A 20,524-nucleotide genomic window follows, 5' to 3' on the forward strand; every position below is an offset into this window, starting at 1 on the left:
GCCCTGTTTGCTGTTTGGAATGGGGGGTGGGGCAGTCCCTGATTGCTGATGACCTGGAAGCTATCCCCGCAGATCCTGAAGGATGCCAAGGGTAGGGAGTGCACTCACAGAATTCTGTAGGATTCTTTGGACTACATCCAACACTCTGTCTGATGAACCAAAGATCAGTGGGTGCTATACTAAAGAATGGGTATGCACTACGTTTCCGTACTCCTCCAAACAGCATTCCTCCAGTAAAGACAAATCTTCGCCACCTAAAATTGTTGCATTGAGAGGTTTCTATCCTTCTACAGAAATTGGCCACAGAAGAGGTTCCTCCATCACAACGAGGAAAAGGGGTATACTTCAGATACTTCTTAGTTCCAAAGAAGGATCAAAAGCAAAGTATCAGGCCTATTCTGGATCTTTGCTCACTGAACAAGGTCATCTAGAAGGAACAATTTTGTATGTTGGCGCTTCTTTAAATATACCCACATCTTCAGAAAGGGGATTGGATGTGTTCGAAAGACCTCCAAGATGCGTACTTCCACATCCCGATTGCACCACGACACTGGACGTTTCTGCGTTTCAAGGTGGGCTCCAAACATTATCAGTACAGAGTCCTGCCGTTCGGCCTTCGTATATCCATATCTCGACGACTGGCTGCTAAAAGGTGTGTCTTCCCAAATTGTGAAGAACCATTTATCTCGTCCCCTACTCTAGGGTGAGAATAAGACCTCTGGAGGACAAATGAGACCAATACTCAGGACATTGGGAGGATTGGATTATTTTTTCCCAATCCGCGACAACGTCCATTCTCTGGTGTGCTCATCTGAAAAATCTTCTAGTGGGAGTCCCTTCCATTAACTTCTTCCAACACAATCCTTGATCACCGATGCCTCACTTTAAGGATGAGGGGGCACACATGGGTTGTCTACAGACTCAGGGCAAGTGGTTGAGCAAAGAACAATCCTAACATATAAACATGCTGGAACTGCGGGCAGTTCATCTAGCACTCAAAGCGTTCCATCCATCGATTCAGTCCAAGTCGATATTAATACAAACGGACAACAAGACCACCATGTAATACCTAAACAAACAGGGTGGAACTCACTCTCGCCCACTGTCCCTGGAATCTCAGACAATTTGGCACTGGCTGCTCGCCAGACATCTCTCAATCACAACAGTTCATCTGCCAGGAGAATAGAACTTGCAGGCGGATGCTCTAACTCGATATTTCGAAGAGCAGCAAGACTGGGTGCGAAACGATGAAGTGGTGGTGGGCATTTTTTATCAATTGGGTCATCCATCCATCGACCTATTCGCAGACGAACTAAACAATAAATGCCATGCCTTCGTGACAAGATTTTACCAACCAGGATCGAGAAGGAATGCCTTTTTGATCGACTGGTCCGGAACATTAGCGTACGCTTTTCTGCCCCTACCTCTCATTCCGAAGGTGGTAACCAAGCTCATTCGCTCCAGGATGAAAATGATCCTAATAGCACAGGACTGACCACATCGCTGGTGGTATCCGGACCTGTTGCAGCTTTCAATGTGTCCACACAGGAAGCTTCCGTGCAGCCTGGACCTTCTGACCAAAATGAATGGGAAGATCCTTCATCCCAACCTTCCCTCACTGAACTTGGCAGCATGGCTCCTGAGGTCCTGCAATACGGCCAACTGAATCTCCCCCAGGACTGTATGAACATTTTAAGGGAGTCAAACAGACCTTCCACAAGAAACTCTTACTATTTTAAATGGAAGAGATTTTACTTGTGGTTTATGCTTTATGGTTTTCACCCTACTAGTGGACAAGAGGAGATAATCTTGCGTTATCTTCTACACTAAATCCGGTTTAAAGTATACCTCCATGAAAGTTCACTTGGCAGACATTACAGCCTTCAGAAAATCACCTAACCAACCTTCTTTCTTTCAACTCCAGGTGGTCAAGGATTTCCTTTAGGGTTTGAAGAAAGTTTTCCCCCCTGTCCGACCTCTTTCCCCTCCTTGGGAGTTGAATCTGGTTCTGTCAAAACTGATGGCTCCTCCTTTTGAACCCATTCATAAGGCCACACTGCTGCACCTTACATGGAAAGTCGCATTTTTAGTGGCTAGTTAGTACGTAGAGTAAGCGAAATCCAAGCACTCTGTTCCAAAGAGCCGTACCCAGTTTTCCACCACAACAGAGTGATTTTGAGCACTCACCCCACTTTCCTTCCAAAGGTGGTGTCTCACTTCCATGTCAATCAAACAATTTCTCTACCCTCTTTCTTTACCAATACTGCTACGCTAGCATAAAGGTCTCTTCCTTCCCTAGACCTTAAAAGGGTTCTCATATTCTATTTAAATAAGTCAAAGTCCATCAGAAAGTCTGATCAATTGTTTCTAAACTATGGTGCCATCAGGACAGATGGATAGTGTCCTGCATTAAGCTGGCGTATAAATTGGCGAACAAACCCCTATTGGTTTCTCCCAAAGCTCACTCCACTAGGGAAAAAGCAGCTACAATAGCTTTTCTACATAATGTACTAATGGCCGAGATTTGAAAGGCAGCAATTTGGAAATCGGTACACACGTTCACGAGACACTATTGTCTCGATTCTGACTCCAGAGCAGATACCAAAGTAGGTTAAGCCTCCTTGAAAAATGTATTCCAATGCTAAGTGTGTTGGAATTGGTATTCTTGGCTTTGTTCTGCATGTTTTATGATTCTCAATTGCCCGCAGGAAGAAGGGATGGACTTACTACTCGATTCAAGTGCTTAGGACTATTGATGAGGATCTTCTGGAAGAGAAGGATAAGTTACTTACCTGTAATCCTAGTTCACTTCCAGGGGTATCCTCATCAAAGTCTTAAGCAACCCTCCCGCCTCCACGGGCAAATGATCCAAAAAGTGTAATCTCTTTGTGCCCTGACCTCCAGATCTCCGCAGAGAACAACTGACCTAACTGTCACCCCCGAGGCATGATGGGAAGCTAGGGGTCATGGGTGCCTTAAAGGCACTGTGCCAGTTTCTTTGTGTTTCTCTGAGTTAGCTTTTCAGCTTTCTATACTATTGGAATTACAATGCAGCCTATGAGCTAACAATGCCTACTTTTCTCTTTGCAGGGTTATGGTTTCTACTGTGCATCAAAAGCCGTTCAAATGTCCTTTGTTTTTCTGCTTTGTTTCTGCATGTGTGCAAAGAAAATCTTTACAGCATTGCTCAGCCTGTGGTGTATGAGAGGCTTCATTGATTGTTTTTTATAAAAAAAATGTGTGTGTATATATGTATATATATATCAATTCACAAAACAGTAACCATCAGTAGCAGTAAGTACACGAACTCCAAGTTTTGCAAATCGGTAGTCTTTTAATTTCAGCAAAATTTCGGCAAACAATCCACTCTATGCGTTTCGGGAATCCTTTTCCCTTGCTCACGAGTGATGGTAGAGGGTTTCGGATATGTTTAAATTACCATGTGACTGGTGCAACACAAACAACATTAAAGACCGACTTAAAAGTGCTGTACATATATCGTTAAACGTGAGGAAAAAGCGGTATTTACAGAAATACATTAATTTACCCCTTGATAATGTAAATTATACATCAGAAAAGAAAGGAAACATTTGGCGGCTACAGTGTATCATTTCGCCCAGATTCTTAATTGCGCTCGTGTCATTTGCTTATGGCTGTGTATTTTTTGTGACACAAAACTTTATCAGCAATCCTGCATCTTGTCAGTTATCTTGGTTCCGCCCCAGCGGTGCAATTGTTAAGTGTTACATTTAGAGCACTCTTGGCTGAATGCTCTTTGTTATTGACACATAACTTTATTGACAATTCTGCTTCACGGCAGTTCTCTCAATTCAGCCCCAGTGGGCAACTGTTACGTGTTTCATTTAGGGCACTATTAATGAATGCTATCTTGTTGCTCTCCTGCCCATGTGTGCGAATTCAGAATATGTGGAAGTTTTTCCACAAGTAACCTTCAAAAGAGCCAAATCTCTTAAAGATCAGCTGTGTAAAGCAGTAGAGCCTGTTAAAGCAAAAATAGCAGGGATACAAGGCTTCTACACCTGCAGGAATTGCAAAGCCTGTAAAACCAGTCGAAATTGCAAAGAGGTTAAATTGTCACCCGATACACTCCCGTTTAAGATACAGGAGCACACGTCATGCAACACAGAATTTGCAGTGCATGCATTGTTCTGCCCATGCGATAAAACGTACATAGGCAGCACAATCCATGAGGCAAAAATCAGAGTTTTGGAACATCTTAGAGCAATCAAAAATGGAGACAAAGCATATCCGATTGCCAGACATTTTCAGAGCCATCATGACCAAAACTCCAACCTGCTTAGTTTCTGTGTTTTGGACACGATAAGACATGACGAAAGAGGGGGCAACAGAGTGCAACGCCTACGTAGGTTGGAATCAAGACTCATTATACAGTACAAGACACTTGCTCCCATCGGTCACAACTGCGATGAGGAACTGGCGGCCCACTTGGGTTAGTTTATGTAATAGACCTTGCAAATAACAACAAGCTGAGATGAAATGTTGTTTGTGTAAACCAGATATGATAATTAATTGTTTTATTTCCAAAATGCTGCCATAGTTTGGATTACTGAAAGACTTTAGATGTTAACACTTGTAAATACACGACTATGTCTCGTTTGAATTAGATTTTAATCACTGATGGTTTATTGGGTTATAATTTATGGTATATTTTACATTTTGTATTTCCATTTTTTCTAGAACGTGTAAGAAATTGCAGAGAGGAAGAATTGTTAAAGGTCCCCTATCTGAGAGTATCAGCATATGTACAGAATTGTTGGAAATGGCTGTGATAATTATAATAGCGTTTAAGTCGAAATATGTATAATTGAATTAACTGCCGTGAATTCGCCCACATGGGCAGGGGAGCAACAAGATAGCATTCATTGATAGTGCCTTAAATGAAACACGTAACAATTGCCCACTGGGGCTGATTTGAGAGAACTGCCGTGAAGCAGAATTGTCAATAAAGTTATGTGTCAATAACAAAGAGCATTCAGCCAAGAGTGCTCTTAAATGTGACACTTAACAATTGCACCGCTTGGGCGGAACCAAGATAACTGACAAGATGCAGGATTGCTGATATAGTTTTGTGTCACAAAAAATACACGGCCATAAGCAAATGACACGAGCGCAATTAAGAATCTGGGCGAAATGATACACTGTAGCCGCCGAATGTTTCCTTTCTTTTCTGATGTATAATTTACATTATCAAGGGGTAAATGAATGTATTTCTGTAAATACCGCTTTTTCCTCAAGTTTAACGATATATGTACAGCACTTTTAAGTCTGTCTTTAATGTTGTTTGTGTTGCACCAGTCACATGGTAATTTAAACCTATCTGCAACCCTCTACCATCACTCGTGAGCAAGGGAAAAGGATTCCCGAAACGCGTACAGTGGATTGTTTGCCGAAATGTTGCTGAAATTAAAAGACTACTGATTTGCAAAACTTGGAGTTCTTGTACTTACTGCTACTGATGGTGACGGTATTGTGAATTGATTTTTAGGTTCGCCACCTATACACGAACCACCGTCGGAAAGCGGCTGTGGCATAGTGCTGCTCCGCGGCCGCTAAGCACAAATAATTTTCATATATATATATATGTAACAGACTTGTTCTGTCAAAACGCGTCATGCTAGGGCACTGGCCGAGATTGACTGGGTGCCACATGATTTAATAATAAAGCACTGAAAATCATCGATTTGGTTCTCCGAGTGGTCCGTACCTGTTTGTCGCGCCAACCAGAAGTGGCGTTTGTCAGGATTTGTTTTATATATTCCCTACTGGCGGTCGCCATTAGGTAGTTATAGTTAGGACCTATTTTTCATAGGAAATCCTTAACATTCTGTTTGGAGTAACTTTTGCACCGATTGACGTATCTTCGTGAAAGTTTCAAAACTGGTGGGGCGCTCCCAGTCCGCTCCTATCCTGAAAGTTTTGGGGTGATTCGTGAAGCGGGGGCTGAGAAAAAAGGGGGTCCCAAAACGTGTTTTCCCCATGCAATTTTTCATAGGTACCGTTCATCGCGGCTACAGCCCCAACGGCTAAACGGAATTACACCAAATTTGGCAAAGTGGTAGTCCTTGGTTCAGACTCGTGCCTTTTGCTTATATGTTGTAAATCTGTTCAGCAGTTCCTGAGAAAATTGCAATTAAAAGTACATATATATCTATGGCCTCGGTGGATGGGTGTATCTTTCGCGCACACTAAGCGCACCGTCCCGATCACGCGCTGAATGCTGATTGGCTGTCAAGTGGTTGTCAACATTTGAAACCAGGAAGTGTTGGCAGCCATTTGGTGCATCGGTAGAAGTGAGGTTGAAGAAGTCAGTGGAAAATATAATAAAAATAATAGTGGGGGCTCGCTGGGGCCTCCGCTGTCCTGGGGCATCAGTTATGTTGGGAGGGGGGTACAGGAGGCTGTGGAAATTAGTCCCGGGGGTATTTGTTAAAAAATAATAGCGGGGTTCCGCTGCGGCCCCCACAGTCCCGGGGCTTCACTCATGTTGGGAGGGGGGTGCAGTAGGCTGTGGAAATTATATCGGGAAAATAATAATGCGTCGTATTTCTGCTTTTCTTTAATATAATGTGGAATAATGTTTATTTATTAGGCAGTGTTCACTTTTGTTACGGATAGAGTGACTTTGTTACAGGAAATTTATTAATTTGTGGGAGGGCATGTTCTGTATGTGTGCATGGAACAAAATTAACATTTAATTGGCTGAGGTGTTCCAACAACAAGCTTAATGTTCACTGGGTGTGAACCATCGAAAGTAGAAGTGTTTTCTGCAATTCACTTCTGCTCCGGAGATTAGCAAGGACATCTACTTGTTGTAAGGGGGACCTTCCTGAGCTTTATGTTGGTTGGTTGCGAACTATTGAAAGTAGAAGTGTTACCAGCCATTCACTCCCTCTCCGCAGAGTAGGAGGGACATCTGATTGGCTGACGTGCTTTAAGGAGGAGCTTCTGCAGCTTAATGTTGATTGGTTGCGAACTATTGAAAGTAGAAGTGTTGGCAGACATTCACTTCTGCTCTGCGGAGTAGGAAGGACATCTGATTTGCTGACTTGTTCCAAGAAGGACTTTCCCAAGCTTAATGTTGATTGGCTGTAAACCGTTGGAAGTAGAAGTGTTGTCAGCTATTTGTTCCCTCTTCGTGGAGTATTAGGGACATTTCATTGGATAACGTGTTCCAAGCAGGACCTTACGAAGCTTAATGTTTATTGGCTGTGAAGCATTAAAAGTAGAAGTGTTGGCAGTCATTCCTTCCTCCTCTGAGGAACAACATGGACATTTTATTGGCTAAAGTGTTCCAAGCACAAGTTTGCTCCTTATTGGGTGGGAACGGTTCACTGTTGTCAGTCATTTTGTGACGCACTTCCAAAGGAGTAGGGGAAAAGAAAGTAGTAGAGGGGAGGGTAGGAAGACTATTAACTATATACAGTGGTCACAAGATGGTGGACAGGGATTATGAAGGTAACAATTGTTTTATATGTTTTAAGGGTCATTATTATAATTGCCGTGGGGTGTACAAATCACGGCGGAAAAATGACAGTGTCTTGCGGTGTTGTTTTTTATCAAGTTTGCAGGTGGGATACTTCCCAGGAGCACTATTTACTTATAATGTGGTGTTTACTTTTCTGATGAGGATGTGTGGTTGCGCAGCAAACATTTCAGTCTAGGTTTGAAACCATTTTTATTTAGCAATTACAAATAAACTCTCTTCAGAAACTGACGCTCTATATATGAAAGGGGTGACAAATAAAAATGGAATTTCATAAAATATCAGTTAAGCGTGGCCATACTCTCCTTGTTTCTGCTATACTTCGTAAAGTGTTGCCCCATATTCTTGTTAATGCAAGAGGGCATCAGTTACTTTTAGATAAAGTAGAATAGAAGTGTAACAACAAACACTCCCGCACTACATTATCGGAGGTCAGGAGAACAAGTAAAAAATAGTCAAGTACAAGTGACTTCATATTACATAAAAATGTATCCATTATTATTTTTCATATTTGTATTTTGTAGAATTCAGGAACGTTCTGTCGTAGTGCTTAGAGGTCGCACACTGTTCCGCTAACAAATTACATACTCACTTAAGAATATATAGGATAGTACTATTATAATATACAGTTCTGGTCCTATATATTCTATAGGGAGAAGGTGAATAGGAACCGAAACTGAGAAGAATAGAAATTAGAAAATAACATTCAGAAATGTAGGGTTTATCAAATATTTAAAGTAACAAAGCTATATTTTTTTATTCTGCAATTTCGTAAAATATGCTCACTGAAAAAAATATCTGATCAAGTATGTTCTAATGTTTCGTAAGCTATATTACAGATGGCGCCGACAAATCTCCTATTCCTCTTCTGTAACAATAGGACAATCTATTACAATATAACGAATTACACCATTGTTACAGTAAAAAGAAAAGGAAAATAAAGTTATCTATAGAACAGAAGATCCATACCTAAACACTTTCGAGCGGTAAATATTTTCTGAGCTTCTTTTGTCCGGGACGTCGAAAAGTTTGAACTTTGTGGCGATTCGTCATAAACTCCTCTGAGATCATTATGACTGTGAAAATTATAATATACATATTCACAGTATATGATCAAAAGGGGGGAACAGACTAAAAACCAGAAGCTGGGGACGTTGCTTATATATCTTTACTCTTTGTGCCGACGGGTCATGAACTCCACTGAGATCAGCATAACTGTTAATATTATAATATACATATTAACAGTATATGATCCCTAGAGGAAAACACACTAACAACTGGAAGGTGGTGACGTTGATTGTAAATGTTTAGGGTTTGTGCCGAAGGGTCACCAACACCTCTGAAGCGAAGTACAGTATCAATATTATAACATTGAAAGTCACAATATATAAGCTGAAAGGAGCCAGAAAAGGAGTAATGTTTGTTGTAATCTATCTGTTTCTGAAAACAAGCTGCTGACGAAGAAAAAAAGGGAAAACATGCATTAACACTTTTTTCTAGATATAAATGTTTAAATATTGACAAATAGCCACAAATTATAACTATCTACTATGCCATAATGAAACAACTTACAACTCCAGAATATGTTTTGTTGATTCAAAACAAGAATCCGTTGCTAGAAAAGGGAACCTGCATCACAGATTAGCGACGCAGAAATAACTGGCGAAAACGAAACTAATCGCACAATAGGTGTGGTTTATATAGTTTTTGGTTGTTTAGTAGTCTATGGAAGGAAGATGCGGCTCCGCCTATTTAGATGTCACGTTTTACAGTTTACACGTGCTCACGTTTTAACTGTTTTACTTGTGCATGTGTTGGGAAAAGTTACAAACTGTGAAGCTGTAAAGGTTTCGATTTCCATAGTAACACGTATAAAGTCCTTATTATCTACATATGTTGGAGAGTTTAAAAAGTGTTACCCGGTAAACTGTGTCATTGGCATTCTCATGATTAAAAACATCTAAATAGGAGACATTAAAAAAATATCGTTTACAATAGAAGGAAAAAAACGTGCCAATATGTTCGAGGCATGTGGGCTGCTGAATTTATATCTATGCATAGATCGCCGCCTAGTGTTGGGTCCGGATGATTGCACATTGTTGTCCTGGAAGAGTCTTCGAAGTATCACGAGATAGGTGGCTCCTCCCCTGGACTACAGTGCGCATGGGCATCCACTCCATGCTCAGATTGTTTTTCGCCATTGTGGCAGAGATGGAGTGTGATATAGTAAGTGATGACCATGCATGAGAATAATACAATGAATTCTGAGTGCTACAGCTGCGACAGGCACCGGGGAGGAGGGCGGGCGATATAAATGTCAGCAGCCCTACATGCCAAGAACAGATGCATACTGGTAAGTAGCATATTCCGTTCGAGGCATGTGGGCTGCTGAATTTATATCTATGCATAGAATAAATAGTAGTACCCTCCTTAGCGGCGGTTGCCCGTGCCAGCTGCAGCAGTCTGAAAGAGAGATCTGAGAACAGCCTGACCTACAGCAGCTTGCTGTTTTGAGTGCACATCCACGCAGTAGTGTTTGGTGAATGTGTGTATGGTGGTCCATGTGGCTGCTCTATATATGTCCTCTAGAGGAATGTTACCTAGGAAAGCCATGGATGCCCCCAACTTGCGTGTGGAATGCGCTCTTGGGGGAACTGTTAACTTGCATTTAGCCTTTTGATTACAGATTTGGATGCACTTAACAATCCATCTGGCTATACCTGATTTACAGATTGGGTTGCCCTTGTGTTGTGGAGAGAAGGCAACAAACATTTGTTTAGTTTTCCTGAAATCTTTACTCCTGTCTATGTAATACAGGAGAGCTCGTTTAACATCTAGTGTGTGTAGTGCTCTGTCCGCTACTGAATCAGGATTTGGGAAGAATACCGGTAGTTCAATAGTTTGGTTAATGTGGAACTGTGACACTACCTTGGGCATAAATTTAGGGTTGGTGCGCAGCACAACTCTATTAGCATGTATCTGAATGAAAGGCTCCTGAATAGTGAGGGCTTGTAGCTCGCTAACACGTCGTAGCGACGTAATTGCCACCAGAAAAGCCACTTTCCATGTGAGAAATTGTATCTCACAAGAGTGAAGAGGTTCAAAGGGTGGGCCCATGAGCCTAGTGAGGACTATGTTGAGGTTCCAGACAGGCGAAGGTGGGTGTCTTGGAGGAATGACCCTTTTCAGTCCCTCCATAAAAGCCCAACACTAGGCGGCGATCTATGCATAGATATAAATGTCAGCAGCCCTACATGCCAAGAACAGATGCATACTGGTAAGTAGCATATTCCTTCTCATCACTATGCTGTTATATTAAAAAAAACACAGCATTTGTAAACCATAAAGCTACCGCCGGAAAGGTGTGCCGGCGCTTGGGCGTTGGGAAGATTAACCCCTTCGGCGCTGATGACAAAGCCAGCTCGTCATCAGCGTTACCTGCGCTGCGCGGATGACGAGCTGGCTTTGTCACAAACAAGCCATTTTTTTTTTCAGCGCACAGCGGGAAAACGCGGTAGCGCGGTAGGGGTTAAGCAAGGTATTACCTACAGTGAGATAGTGGTGGGCTAAGATGCTGATGGACTTTGGAATCGACTGTGAACGCTGTTGTTCGAAGTCAAGTATTATAGGTGCTGCGTCATACTTTTACCACACTTATATGTTAATTACTGCTAATTATTCTTAAATTATAAGTAGGGCTCCTTATTTTATGTTTTAATGATTTTTACAGATAAATACAGACAGAAAAGTATTTATTTTCCTCTCTATTTATTTTAAAGTGTGGATAAATACGGAAATTAGGTTATTTTTTGAGCGATTTTAAATGCTGTCAATGATGAGTACGAGGCCAATAGGTCTGTCGTTCTCAAAGTAAAAGGGTAAAAACAATAAAAGACTTTTAGTAAAGAGCCTTACAGAGCAATATATATGCTCGTATAAAAAAACTTGCACATTTTAATATGAAGGTTGTGTATAGTTTATCATCTAAGAGTGTTTATATGAGTGAAAATGGTCAGTCTTTCAGCCATCAGTAAAATAAATGTGGAAATATACTAATTTCAGATTCATTTTTTTACAAAGCCCGAAATATATATACAGATACAATTCTTTAAAAAAAAAAAAGGGTAAATACAGATGGAAATGTCCAAAAAATAAATAACATAAAACCAGGAGCTATAATTATAAGTTATAAAACACTACTGTTAAGTTTGTTTTCACTATAAAAAGTATACACGTATATACTTAACAACACTATAGGTTATAGGGATATTGTAGTTAGATACTGACATTTAAAAATCTTTGAAATTCACTGAAAAAAACATAGGTTTCAGGCAGGTTATAGTTAGGAATTACCATTTAAAAAAACCTCAGAAATTCATTGAAAAAACCATAGGTTTCAGGGGTGTTATAGTTAGCTGGACATTTCACTTATACAAAACCATTGAAATCTCTCCATTATATTTAGTTGTACTAACTGTAACTCTCGCGCCCCCAATCCACTTGTGATGATGTCACATATTACATCATGTAACTATAACACCCCTGAAACCTATCGTTTTTTTCAATGAAAAAAAATATTATATATATATATATATATATATCACATATGTTTTGACACATATTTTTATATATTTTCCGGGGTCCCCGCACATGGGAGGAAATATTCAAGTGCTTATGACTTTGAAGAGGATGCCCCTGGACGAGACCTAGGATTACAGGTAAGTAACTTATCTTTCTTGCAGTATGCCAGTATTGCAGCTATAATTAAGGAAATTTGGCCTGCTTTCCTAGAGGCTCCTGCCACGTCTGGGTGGCAAAACATGTAACGTGATGAGAACTTAGTAGAAGAGGAGGTCTTCTAAACCATAGAGAACAAAGCTCTACATTCATTGGCTGTATTCAGATTCTGAGAATGAAAATACTAAGCCTATTATTTCATGACCTTTGAGGCATCATATTTTAAACCTTTCCAAGATGAACTCATGGGGTACCAGACTTCTGAATTTTGTTCAGAGATTTTAAGATCAATGGGTTAGATTTCGTAAATTCTGTGGTGGTTTCTGTGAAAGGGCATTGGGGCCCACCCCTCCAATGTCCAGTAAGTTAAAATACATCGTCTCTGTCTCAAAAGCAATGCTAAAAGTACCTGGCAACCTGTTCCTCATACTAAGCCTAATCATGTATTAAGGCTCTGAAAGACAACCCACTGCACATGTCCCGCGTTACCTTCTCACAGCCCATCGAGATAATATCAGAGGGGCTGCAGCAAAGACAAGACTGGTGTTCTCCAGTATTAGGGGTGTCTTTCATAGATTCACATGCCTGAATCATTCCCCGTCGTTCGAGTGGGAGTCCCACGGTATATATAAAAGCAATAAATGCCATAAAACTTATAGCAAATATCAGAGATACTAAACCAGGAAGTAAAGTAGCACCAGCTACAATAGAAAAAACTTCCACATTAGTGACTATCCTAGTCGTTATGTATTAGTCCAAACTGCGGCCAATCAGGCGACAGCACCCACCAGAATGTCCTCCCCAGAGGCTCAGGCTCTCAGATTTTCTACCGCACGTCGTGTGAAGGGAGTCTCCCTGAGCTCTGCTCAGTTTTTTCTTCTACATTCTTAGTTTCTTCAAGTTTCACAGATGTCTTCTTCAAAATCCTTGTTCAGGGCCTGTGATTCTTGTGGGAAGCCAAGACTTTTCAAGGAAGATCCCCACAAGAAATGTTTATATTGCCTTTATCCAGACCATAAGGCAAAAGAGTGCAAGATCTGCCGGACCTTCCCCCCTAAGACCATCAAGGATAGAGAAGGACGACTGCTATTGTGGCTCAACAGACTCAAAGACAAGGATGACCCTTTGTCTGAGGTAGGAAGCTGTGCCTCTGGTTCTTCATTTCTTTCTACTAAGAGGAAGGCTGAAACAGAAGTTCATCTCTAAGGGCGAAGGTGGCTAAGAAGGCTAAATCCTCTCAGGATGCTCCTGGGCCTAGTACTTCGAGTAAAACTCTTCCACCTACTAAAGGGGATAGTACGCCCTCTAAGAAGTCTGGGAAAAATACAGTTCCCAAGAAATCTTCAAAATCTGCGCCTCCTCAGTTGCCACCATTGACAATTTCAACGTCAAAAAAGGACTATGTTTCCTCTCATGTGGCCACGTCTACCACCTGCACTATGACTTTCTCCTCACCAAAGCCTACTCTTGTCATGTCTTCAGCTTCATCGCCTACACTGGTTCATGTCCAGATCAGGCCTATCTCGTCGTCGACAATTGTCCCGTCGACGACGGCCAAGGTACCGTCGACGAGTTTCTCGTCTACGTCTATGATGTCGACGGTTGGATCCCCGTCGACGATGAAGTTGGTGCCGTCGACGAAGCCCTCGACGTCGACGGCCTTTCCGTCGACGATGAAATCCTCGTCGACGGCGAAGTCCACGTCGACGAAGCCACCGTCGACGACCCCGTCGACGACCCCGTCGACGACGATACCGTCGACGAGACAACAGTTTCAACAGCAAACGGATGTAACTTCGACGCCGCCTCTATCAAGCTGCACTACTTTGCAAGTTTGGTCAGCGCACACAGCAGGGATTCCATTGCCATCTCCTGCAACTACGGCTACGCTGCTAAAGAAGAGAGCTACTACGGAGACGATTTCTTCAACGCTTGTAGTGCCAGACAAACTCATGGATTCCGATGAGGAAGGATCCTATGAGGATGAAAATTTTGGGGCAGCTAGAAGTCCATCTGAACTCCGGATTAAGGTTCAAGAGGATGTAGAGGAAGAGTTGGAGGACACTGAGCCTACTTCCCATGCTGACAGGCCTGCTCCTGATATGCAGTTGCCTGACGATTTGTTTCGCAATCTGCAGTACATGCTCAGTGACTATTACAGACGTTTCCCACCTTCAGAGTCTGGTGAATCTATAGTATCTACACCAAGACCTGAGACAGCGACTCCGCTTTCTAAGCGGACGCAACCAGTGACTACTGTGCCGTTGGAGGAAGGACGTCCAACGTTACCTGCGTCGGAAGTTTCAGCTCCTCAGCCAAGGGAGGAAGAGTTCTCAGATCATGAAGAACAAGAAGAAGGAGAACTGGATAATGTGTCAGAATCGTCGGAGTATGAGGATTATAATGCAAACACGCCCTCTCCGGCAGAACATACTACATCTGAGTCACCACCTGTGGACATTGCCTCATTCCACAAGATCATGGATAGAGCAACGAGGAGGTTTATGATAACCATGGAGTCAAAGCAAGAAGAATGCTTCTTGTATGATTTCAAATCTACACCACAAAAACAGAGTTGGACCATTCCGATTATAGATTTCATCTGGAAGGAAGGACTAAAGATCATGTCCAAGCCAAATTCTTTACCAGCAGTGCTCCCAAGAGTAGATAAGTATAGGGCGCCAAATTCTTCTCCAGCATGCCTCATCGGACAAGCTAAAGCAGACTCTGTGGTAGCGCAGGCAGCGCAGAAGAGATCTTCTAATCCAACGTCTCAAGTCTCTGTTCCACCAGACAAGGATGGGAGGCGCCTAGATTCTATCGAGAAGAAGGTTTCTACTATTGCAGCTACAACCATCAGAGCCGCAAACTCCCTAGCCATTTTAGGAAGATACGATAGGCAGATGTGGTCTGACATCTCGCCGTACATGGACAAGCTTCCCGAGCCAGATCGAACTGAGGCGAAGAAAATCCTTCAAGAAGGAGAGGGTGTCTCCTCGGAAATGATTGATGCTGCAGTGGACGTTGCTGCCACTGGATTTCGGCAGCTAGCGGGTGCAGCTGTTCTCAGGAGGCAAGGATGGTTGAAGGCAACATCCTTCCGGCAGGAGGTCCAAACCAGAATTATAGACATGGCATTTGATGGGGAATTCTTATTTGGAAAACATGTTGAGGAGGCTCTGGAGGCCATCAAGAAAGATACTGAAACAGCACGTTCGCTGGGTACTCTGCAATACCGGAAGTCTTCCTTTCGTGGAGCAAAAGGAAGAGGGAATTTCTCTAATAGAGGAGGTTACAACCAACAGCGCTCCTATTCTTCCGCCCAGGGAAACCAAAGATTCCAGCCATATCGGCAGCAAACATATGGGCAGAGGAGAGGAAATTTCTCTCAACCTCGAGGAAAATCTAATTATCGAGGGAGAGACAATGAGAAATGAGGTACGCATCCTGCCACCACTTTTTGCCAACCCGAACCAAATTGGAGGAAAAATATCCCAAAATTACTTAAATTGGTCCAAAATTACCACAGACAAATGGGTCCTGGATGTGGTAGCCAGAGGTCACATTTTGGAATTCGTAAAAACTCCCCCAAATTGCCCCCCAAAAGGACCCCCTCCAGCGCACCTCAAGGAGCTGTTCATCCAGATCAACACCATGATCCGGAAGGGAGCAATCGAAAGAGTACCTCATCATCAGAAAGGAAAAGGCTTCTACTCAAGGTTTTTCCTTATTCGCAAGAAGTCGGGAGAATGGCATCCCATCCTCGACCTGCGTGCCCTAAACAAGTTCCTGAAGAAGCTAACATTCAGGATGCTAACACTTCAAGAAATCCTCCAATTTCTTTCGGCGGGAGAGTTTATGGCAACACTCGACCTTCAGGATGCATACTTCCACGTACCGATTTTTCCACGGCATCGGAAGTTTCTGAGGTTCAGAGTGGCTGGCAGGGACTTCCAATTCAAAGTCCTTCCATTTGGACTGCGTTCAGCTCCCAGAGTGTTTACGAAGATACTGGCCCCAGTGGCTGCCGATCTTCGGTTGCAATCGATACAAATATATCCATACCTGGACGATTGCCTTATCAAGGCCAGTTCTTTCGATATGGCACAAGATCACGTTCAAAGAACTCTGTCACTGTTGCAAAACCTGGGTTTCTCAGTAAACTTCGAAAAGTCACACCTCACGCCAGCAACAAGAAAGACTTTCTTGGGAGCGACACTGGACACCAAGCTCGCCCAAGTATTCATCTCAAAGGAAAGACAGGACAAGATCCAACGACTCGCTGCGGCACGGTTATTAAAAAAGTGCGTTTCAGTGCGCATGTTCAAGTCCTTCATCGGGATGCTTTCTTCCTGCATTCTTCTCACCCCCAACTTCGGATGAGGCCCTTGCAAGAAGAGCTCAGTCGCCATTGGATCCAGGTATCAGGATCCTTCGAGGATATCATCCAAATTACACCGCGAATGCGACAAGCGATAAAATGGTGGACCCACCGATCCAACATACAAGTGGGATGCTCCTTCCTCACGGAAGTGCCCAGGTTCATAGTAACGACCGACGCATCAATGACAGGCTGGGGCGCACACCTCCAAGGCATGACGGTCAGCGGGAAATGGAACCAGATCCAAATGAGATGGCACATAAACAGGCTAGAGTTGCACGCCATATTTTTAGCCCTGAAGTCCTTTCAAGCGACTCTACAAGGTGCCACAGTTTTAATACGGACAGACAACACCACCTGCATGCATTATCTGAACAAGCAGGGCGGCACAAAATCAGCCCGGTTGTCGCAACAAGCACAGGAGATCTGGAGTTGGGCCCTCACTCACAATATCCATCTGTCAGCGGTCCATGTTCCGGGAATCGCAAATGTGTTGGCGGACTCTCTCAGCAGGTCGGGGGGCTGCACTCACGAGTGGGAACTACATCTACCATCTCTTCATCGCATCTTTCAGATATGGGGGCATCCGGATTTGGACTTGTTTGCGACATACCAGAACCGGAAATGCCCATACTTTGCAAGCTGGGTTCCCCACAAGGACTCGTGCGGGGATGCCCTTTCGCTGAATTGGAATCAAATATTCGCATACGCTTTTCCACCGATACCTCTGATCCCGAAAGTCATCAGGAAGATGAAGAAGCAGCCATGCCGGTTGATCCTGATCGCTCCACGATGGCCCAGACAATACTGGTTCACCGAGCTACTCCTTCTCTCGGAATGCAACCCTATCCAACTTCCACGCATTCCGAATCTTCTCTCCACCCAGCAGGGCAGGGTATACCATCCGGACCCGAACTCGCTGAAATTGTCAGCTTGGCTCCTCAGCACATGGAATTTGCACACCTAAACATTCCACTGGATTGCCAGGAGGTGCTGGCGAAAGCCAGAGCTCCATCCACGATCAAAACCTACCAACTTAAGTGGAAACGTTTCTGTGCATGGTGCCAATCTAATGATCTACATCCCATTCATGCAAAACCGGAGCAAATCCTTCCTTTCTTTTTGCATCTGGCCAGATTGGGTTTGGCACATTCTACTCTTAAAGTCTTCCTAGCTGCCATTTCTAGATTTCGTCAAGATGGATCAAACTCTTTGTTCTCTGTAAGGATCATACAACAGTTTTTCAAGCGATTATTTCGTATGTTTCCGCCTGTCCGGAAACCTCCTCCAGCATGGCATCTGAATGTCGTACTAACTCAGCTCATGCGTCACCCTTTTGAGCCGATCCATAAGGTGGACCTGAAATTTCTGACATGGAAAGTGTCGTTGTTACTAGCCTTAACATCTGCTAGAAGGGTAAGCGATATTCAAGCGTTTACATCTAAAGCACCTTTCATTCAATTCACCACGGACTCAGTGGTACTGCGTACTAATCCAACGTACATGCCTAAAGTGCCTCTGGATTTTCATCTGAATGAGCCGGTTGTCCTCAAGACATTCTTTCCAGCTCCACAGTCTTCGGCTGAAAGAGCACTACATTCATTAGACATTAGAAGATGTCTTAAATTTTATCTCTCCAGAACTTCTGCCATCCGCAAGACAGACCAACTGTTCGTGGCTTATGGGCGGCAACGCCGGGGCTGTGCAGTTTCAAAACAGACCATTGCTAGATGGGTCTCCTCTACGATTGGACTTTGTCATCAGCAGGCCGGCAGACCCTTACAGGCCTTGCCAAGAGCACATTCTACAAGGGCGGTTAGCTCCTCCACTGCCCTTTTTGCTGGTGTGCCTCTTCGACAGATCTGCAGAGCTGCTACATAGTCTAGCAGACACACCTTTACTAGACACTACTGTCTAGATTCAGCAGACGACGCAGATGCTTCGGTTGGAAGAGCAGTGCTGCGTAATCTTTTCAAATAAGGTGAGCCTCTGTTTCCTCCTCCTCCTATATGCTCTTTAGACGTTCTTTCAGATTCAATGTTTATGGTATAACTGGTATTCTGTTATTTATATATGTATATATATATGCATTTGATACTCTGACGTCTACGAGCCTTATGTTAGGAGTACTGCTTACTATTCTGATTCAGGCATGTGAATCTATGAAAGACATCCCTAATACTGGAGAAGAACAATAGTTACTTACCTGTAAACAGGTGGTTCTCCAGTATTGGTGTCTTTCATAGATTCACATGCAACCCGCCCGCCTCCCCCCAGAGACTCACTCGGGCATTTTAGGGTTTCACTCCCGTGCGAGAAAATCTGAGAGCCTGAGCCTCTGGGGAGGACATTCTGGTGGGTGCTGTCGCCTGATTGGCCGCAGTTTGGACTAATACACAACGACTAAGATAGTCACTAATGTGGAAGTTTTTTCTACTGTAGCTGGTGCTACTTTACTTCCTGGTTTAGTATCTCTGATATTTGCTATAAGTTTTATGGCATTTATTGCTTTTATATATACCGTGGGACTCCCACTCCGACGACGGGGAATGATTCAGGCATGTGAATCTATGAAAGACACCAATACTGGAGAACCACCTGTTTACAGGTAAGTAACTATTGTTCTTTTTTGTCACAGTGCAATAGAAACTGAAGCCTGCCTGCCACTGTCATCTCATTTTCAGCAGTCCATTTTTAATGTTTACTTGAAGACATTGCCATCCTAGGGAGTTCTGTTGTCTGTGTACTGTCGATAGGTACTGTTGAAAAACATTTAACATTGGGCATGTAGTACATCTTGCCACAGGTGTCATTCTGACTGTACATATAAATGCTATAACTTCTCTCCACCCCAGCCTCCTATAAGAGACATCAACTGGCTCTCATTCGTTCTTAGCAATTTTTGATGGATCTTTTAGCCCGACCACGGCAAACTTTCACCAGCTGCCACTGTGCAAATCTACCATTTTTTTAAACGTTAGTTTTGTCAACAGTAGTGCGTATATCATTGTTGTAATGTAATACATTATTGATGAATTTCAGTTAAATTCTAGGCACACTGGTGTAGTGTAGGGGCCTTGTCTTAAATTTAGATTATTCAGTTCTTTAGGGATAATTTCATAAGTGTTCAATTCTGTTTTACTTTCAAAGCATGTGGACGATTTACAGAGTGATACAGTAACATTATTCGTTCATTCTAGTCAAACAGGGCCTTGTTACAATACCTGTGAATCCAAACGTTGTTGCAAATGTGTTTACATGTGACGGGTTGGGTAAGAACTCGTATTGGGTAAACATATTTAGCTATATTTTTTCAATTATGCTCAGGAAATATTTCAAGGCAGATTGGTGTTTACTGTTTAAAAATGTCATAAGTGCAACCACATTCAAAGTGATTATTTTTGTTAACTGACAGATGAATGTTCAATTGTTGCATAGCTCGGGTTAAATGGCGAGCCTCTGTAGTGTGCTATAATGCTATACTTCCTTAAGATGGAGAAGTCTGCCAGACCTGCTCCAACTATTGCGCATTTCAAAGCCGTGAAAGCATGTGATTAACATCAGTACGTTGTTCAATTTATTTTCGGTATTGCCAATTTTGTTAGTTAATTTAAAAACATACTTTCTTCCCTTTTTATATTCAGTATTTCAGCTCCGCCACCATCTCGACTTGCTCCTTCAAGCACTGCAAACAGTTCTTCAGGTTAGAGAATGATTGCTCATGTTACAAATGTATTATTTTCATTCATGGTTAATTAAGCACTCATTTAATTTTATGTTTACATTAGGTCATTCAGCAAATTTTAATGGATTCTCCAAGTATTCGCTTCCTCTTTCTCGGCCAGTGTCTTTGGATGTGTACGTAAGATACATTTCATATT

At 42.8% G+C, this 20,524-nt stretch overlaps 1 protein-coding gene across 5 annotated transcripts in view; it reads left to right on the plus strand.

Annotated features, from left to right (window-relative positions):
* The window catches only part of RNF212 (ring finger protein 212), a 348,304-nt gene that overhangs the window by 180,724 nt on the left and 147,056 nt on the right, over window positions 1-20,524 (plus strand). For all 5 annotated transcript variants that reach the window (XM_078679015.1, XM_078679014.1, XM_078679013.1 and 2 more), the window contains 2 exons: window positions 20,288-20,346; window positions 20,432-20,501. In XM_078679015.1, coding sequence (XP_078535141.1) covers window positions 20,288-20,346; window positions 20,432-20,501 — 129 coding nt within the window. The remainder of the gene's footprint in view (window positions 1-20,287; window positions 20,347-20,431; window positions 20,502-20,524) is intronic.

The sequence above is a fragment of the Lissotriton helveticus genome, chromosome 2_2, assembly GCF_964261635.1.
Source record: "Lissotriton helveticus chromosome 2_2, aLisHel1.1, whole genome shotgun sequence".
In the NCBI taxonomy this organism is placed as follows: Eukaryota; Metazoa; Chordata; class Amphibia; order Caudata; family Salamandridae; genus Lissotriton; species Lissotriton helveticus.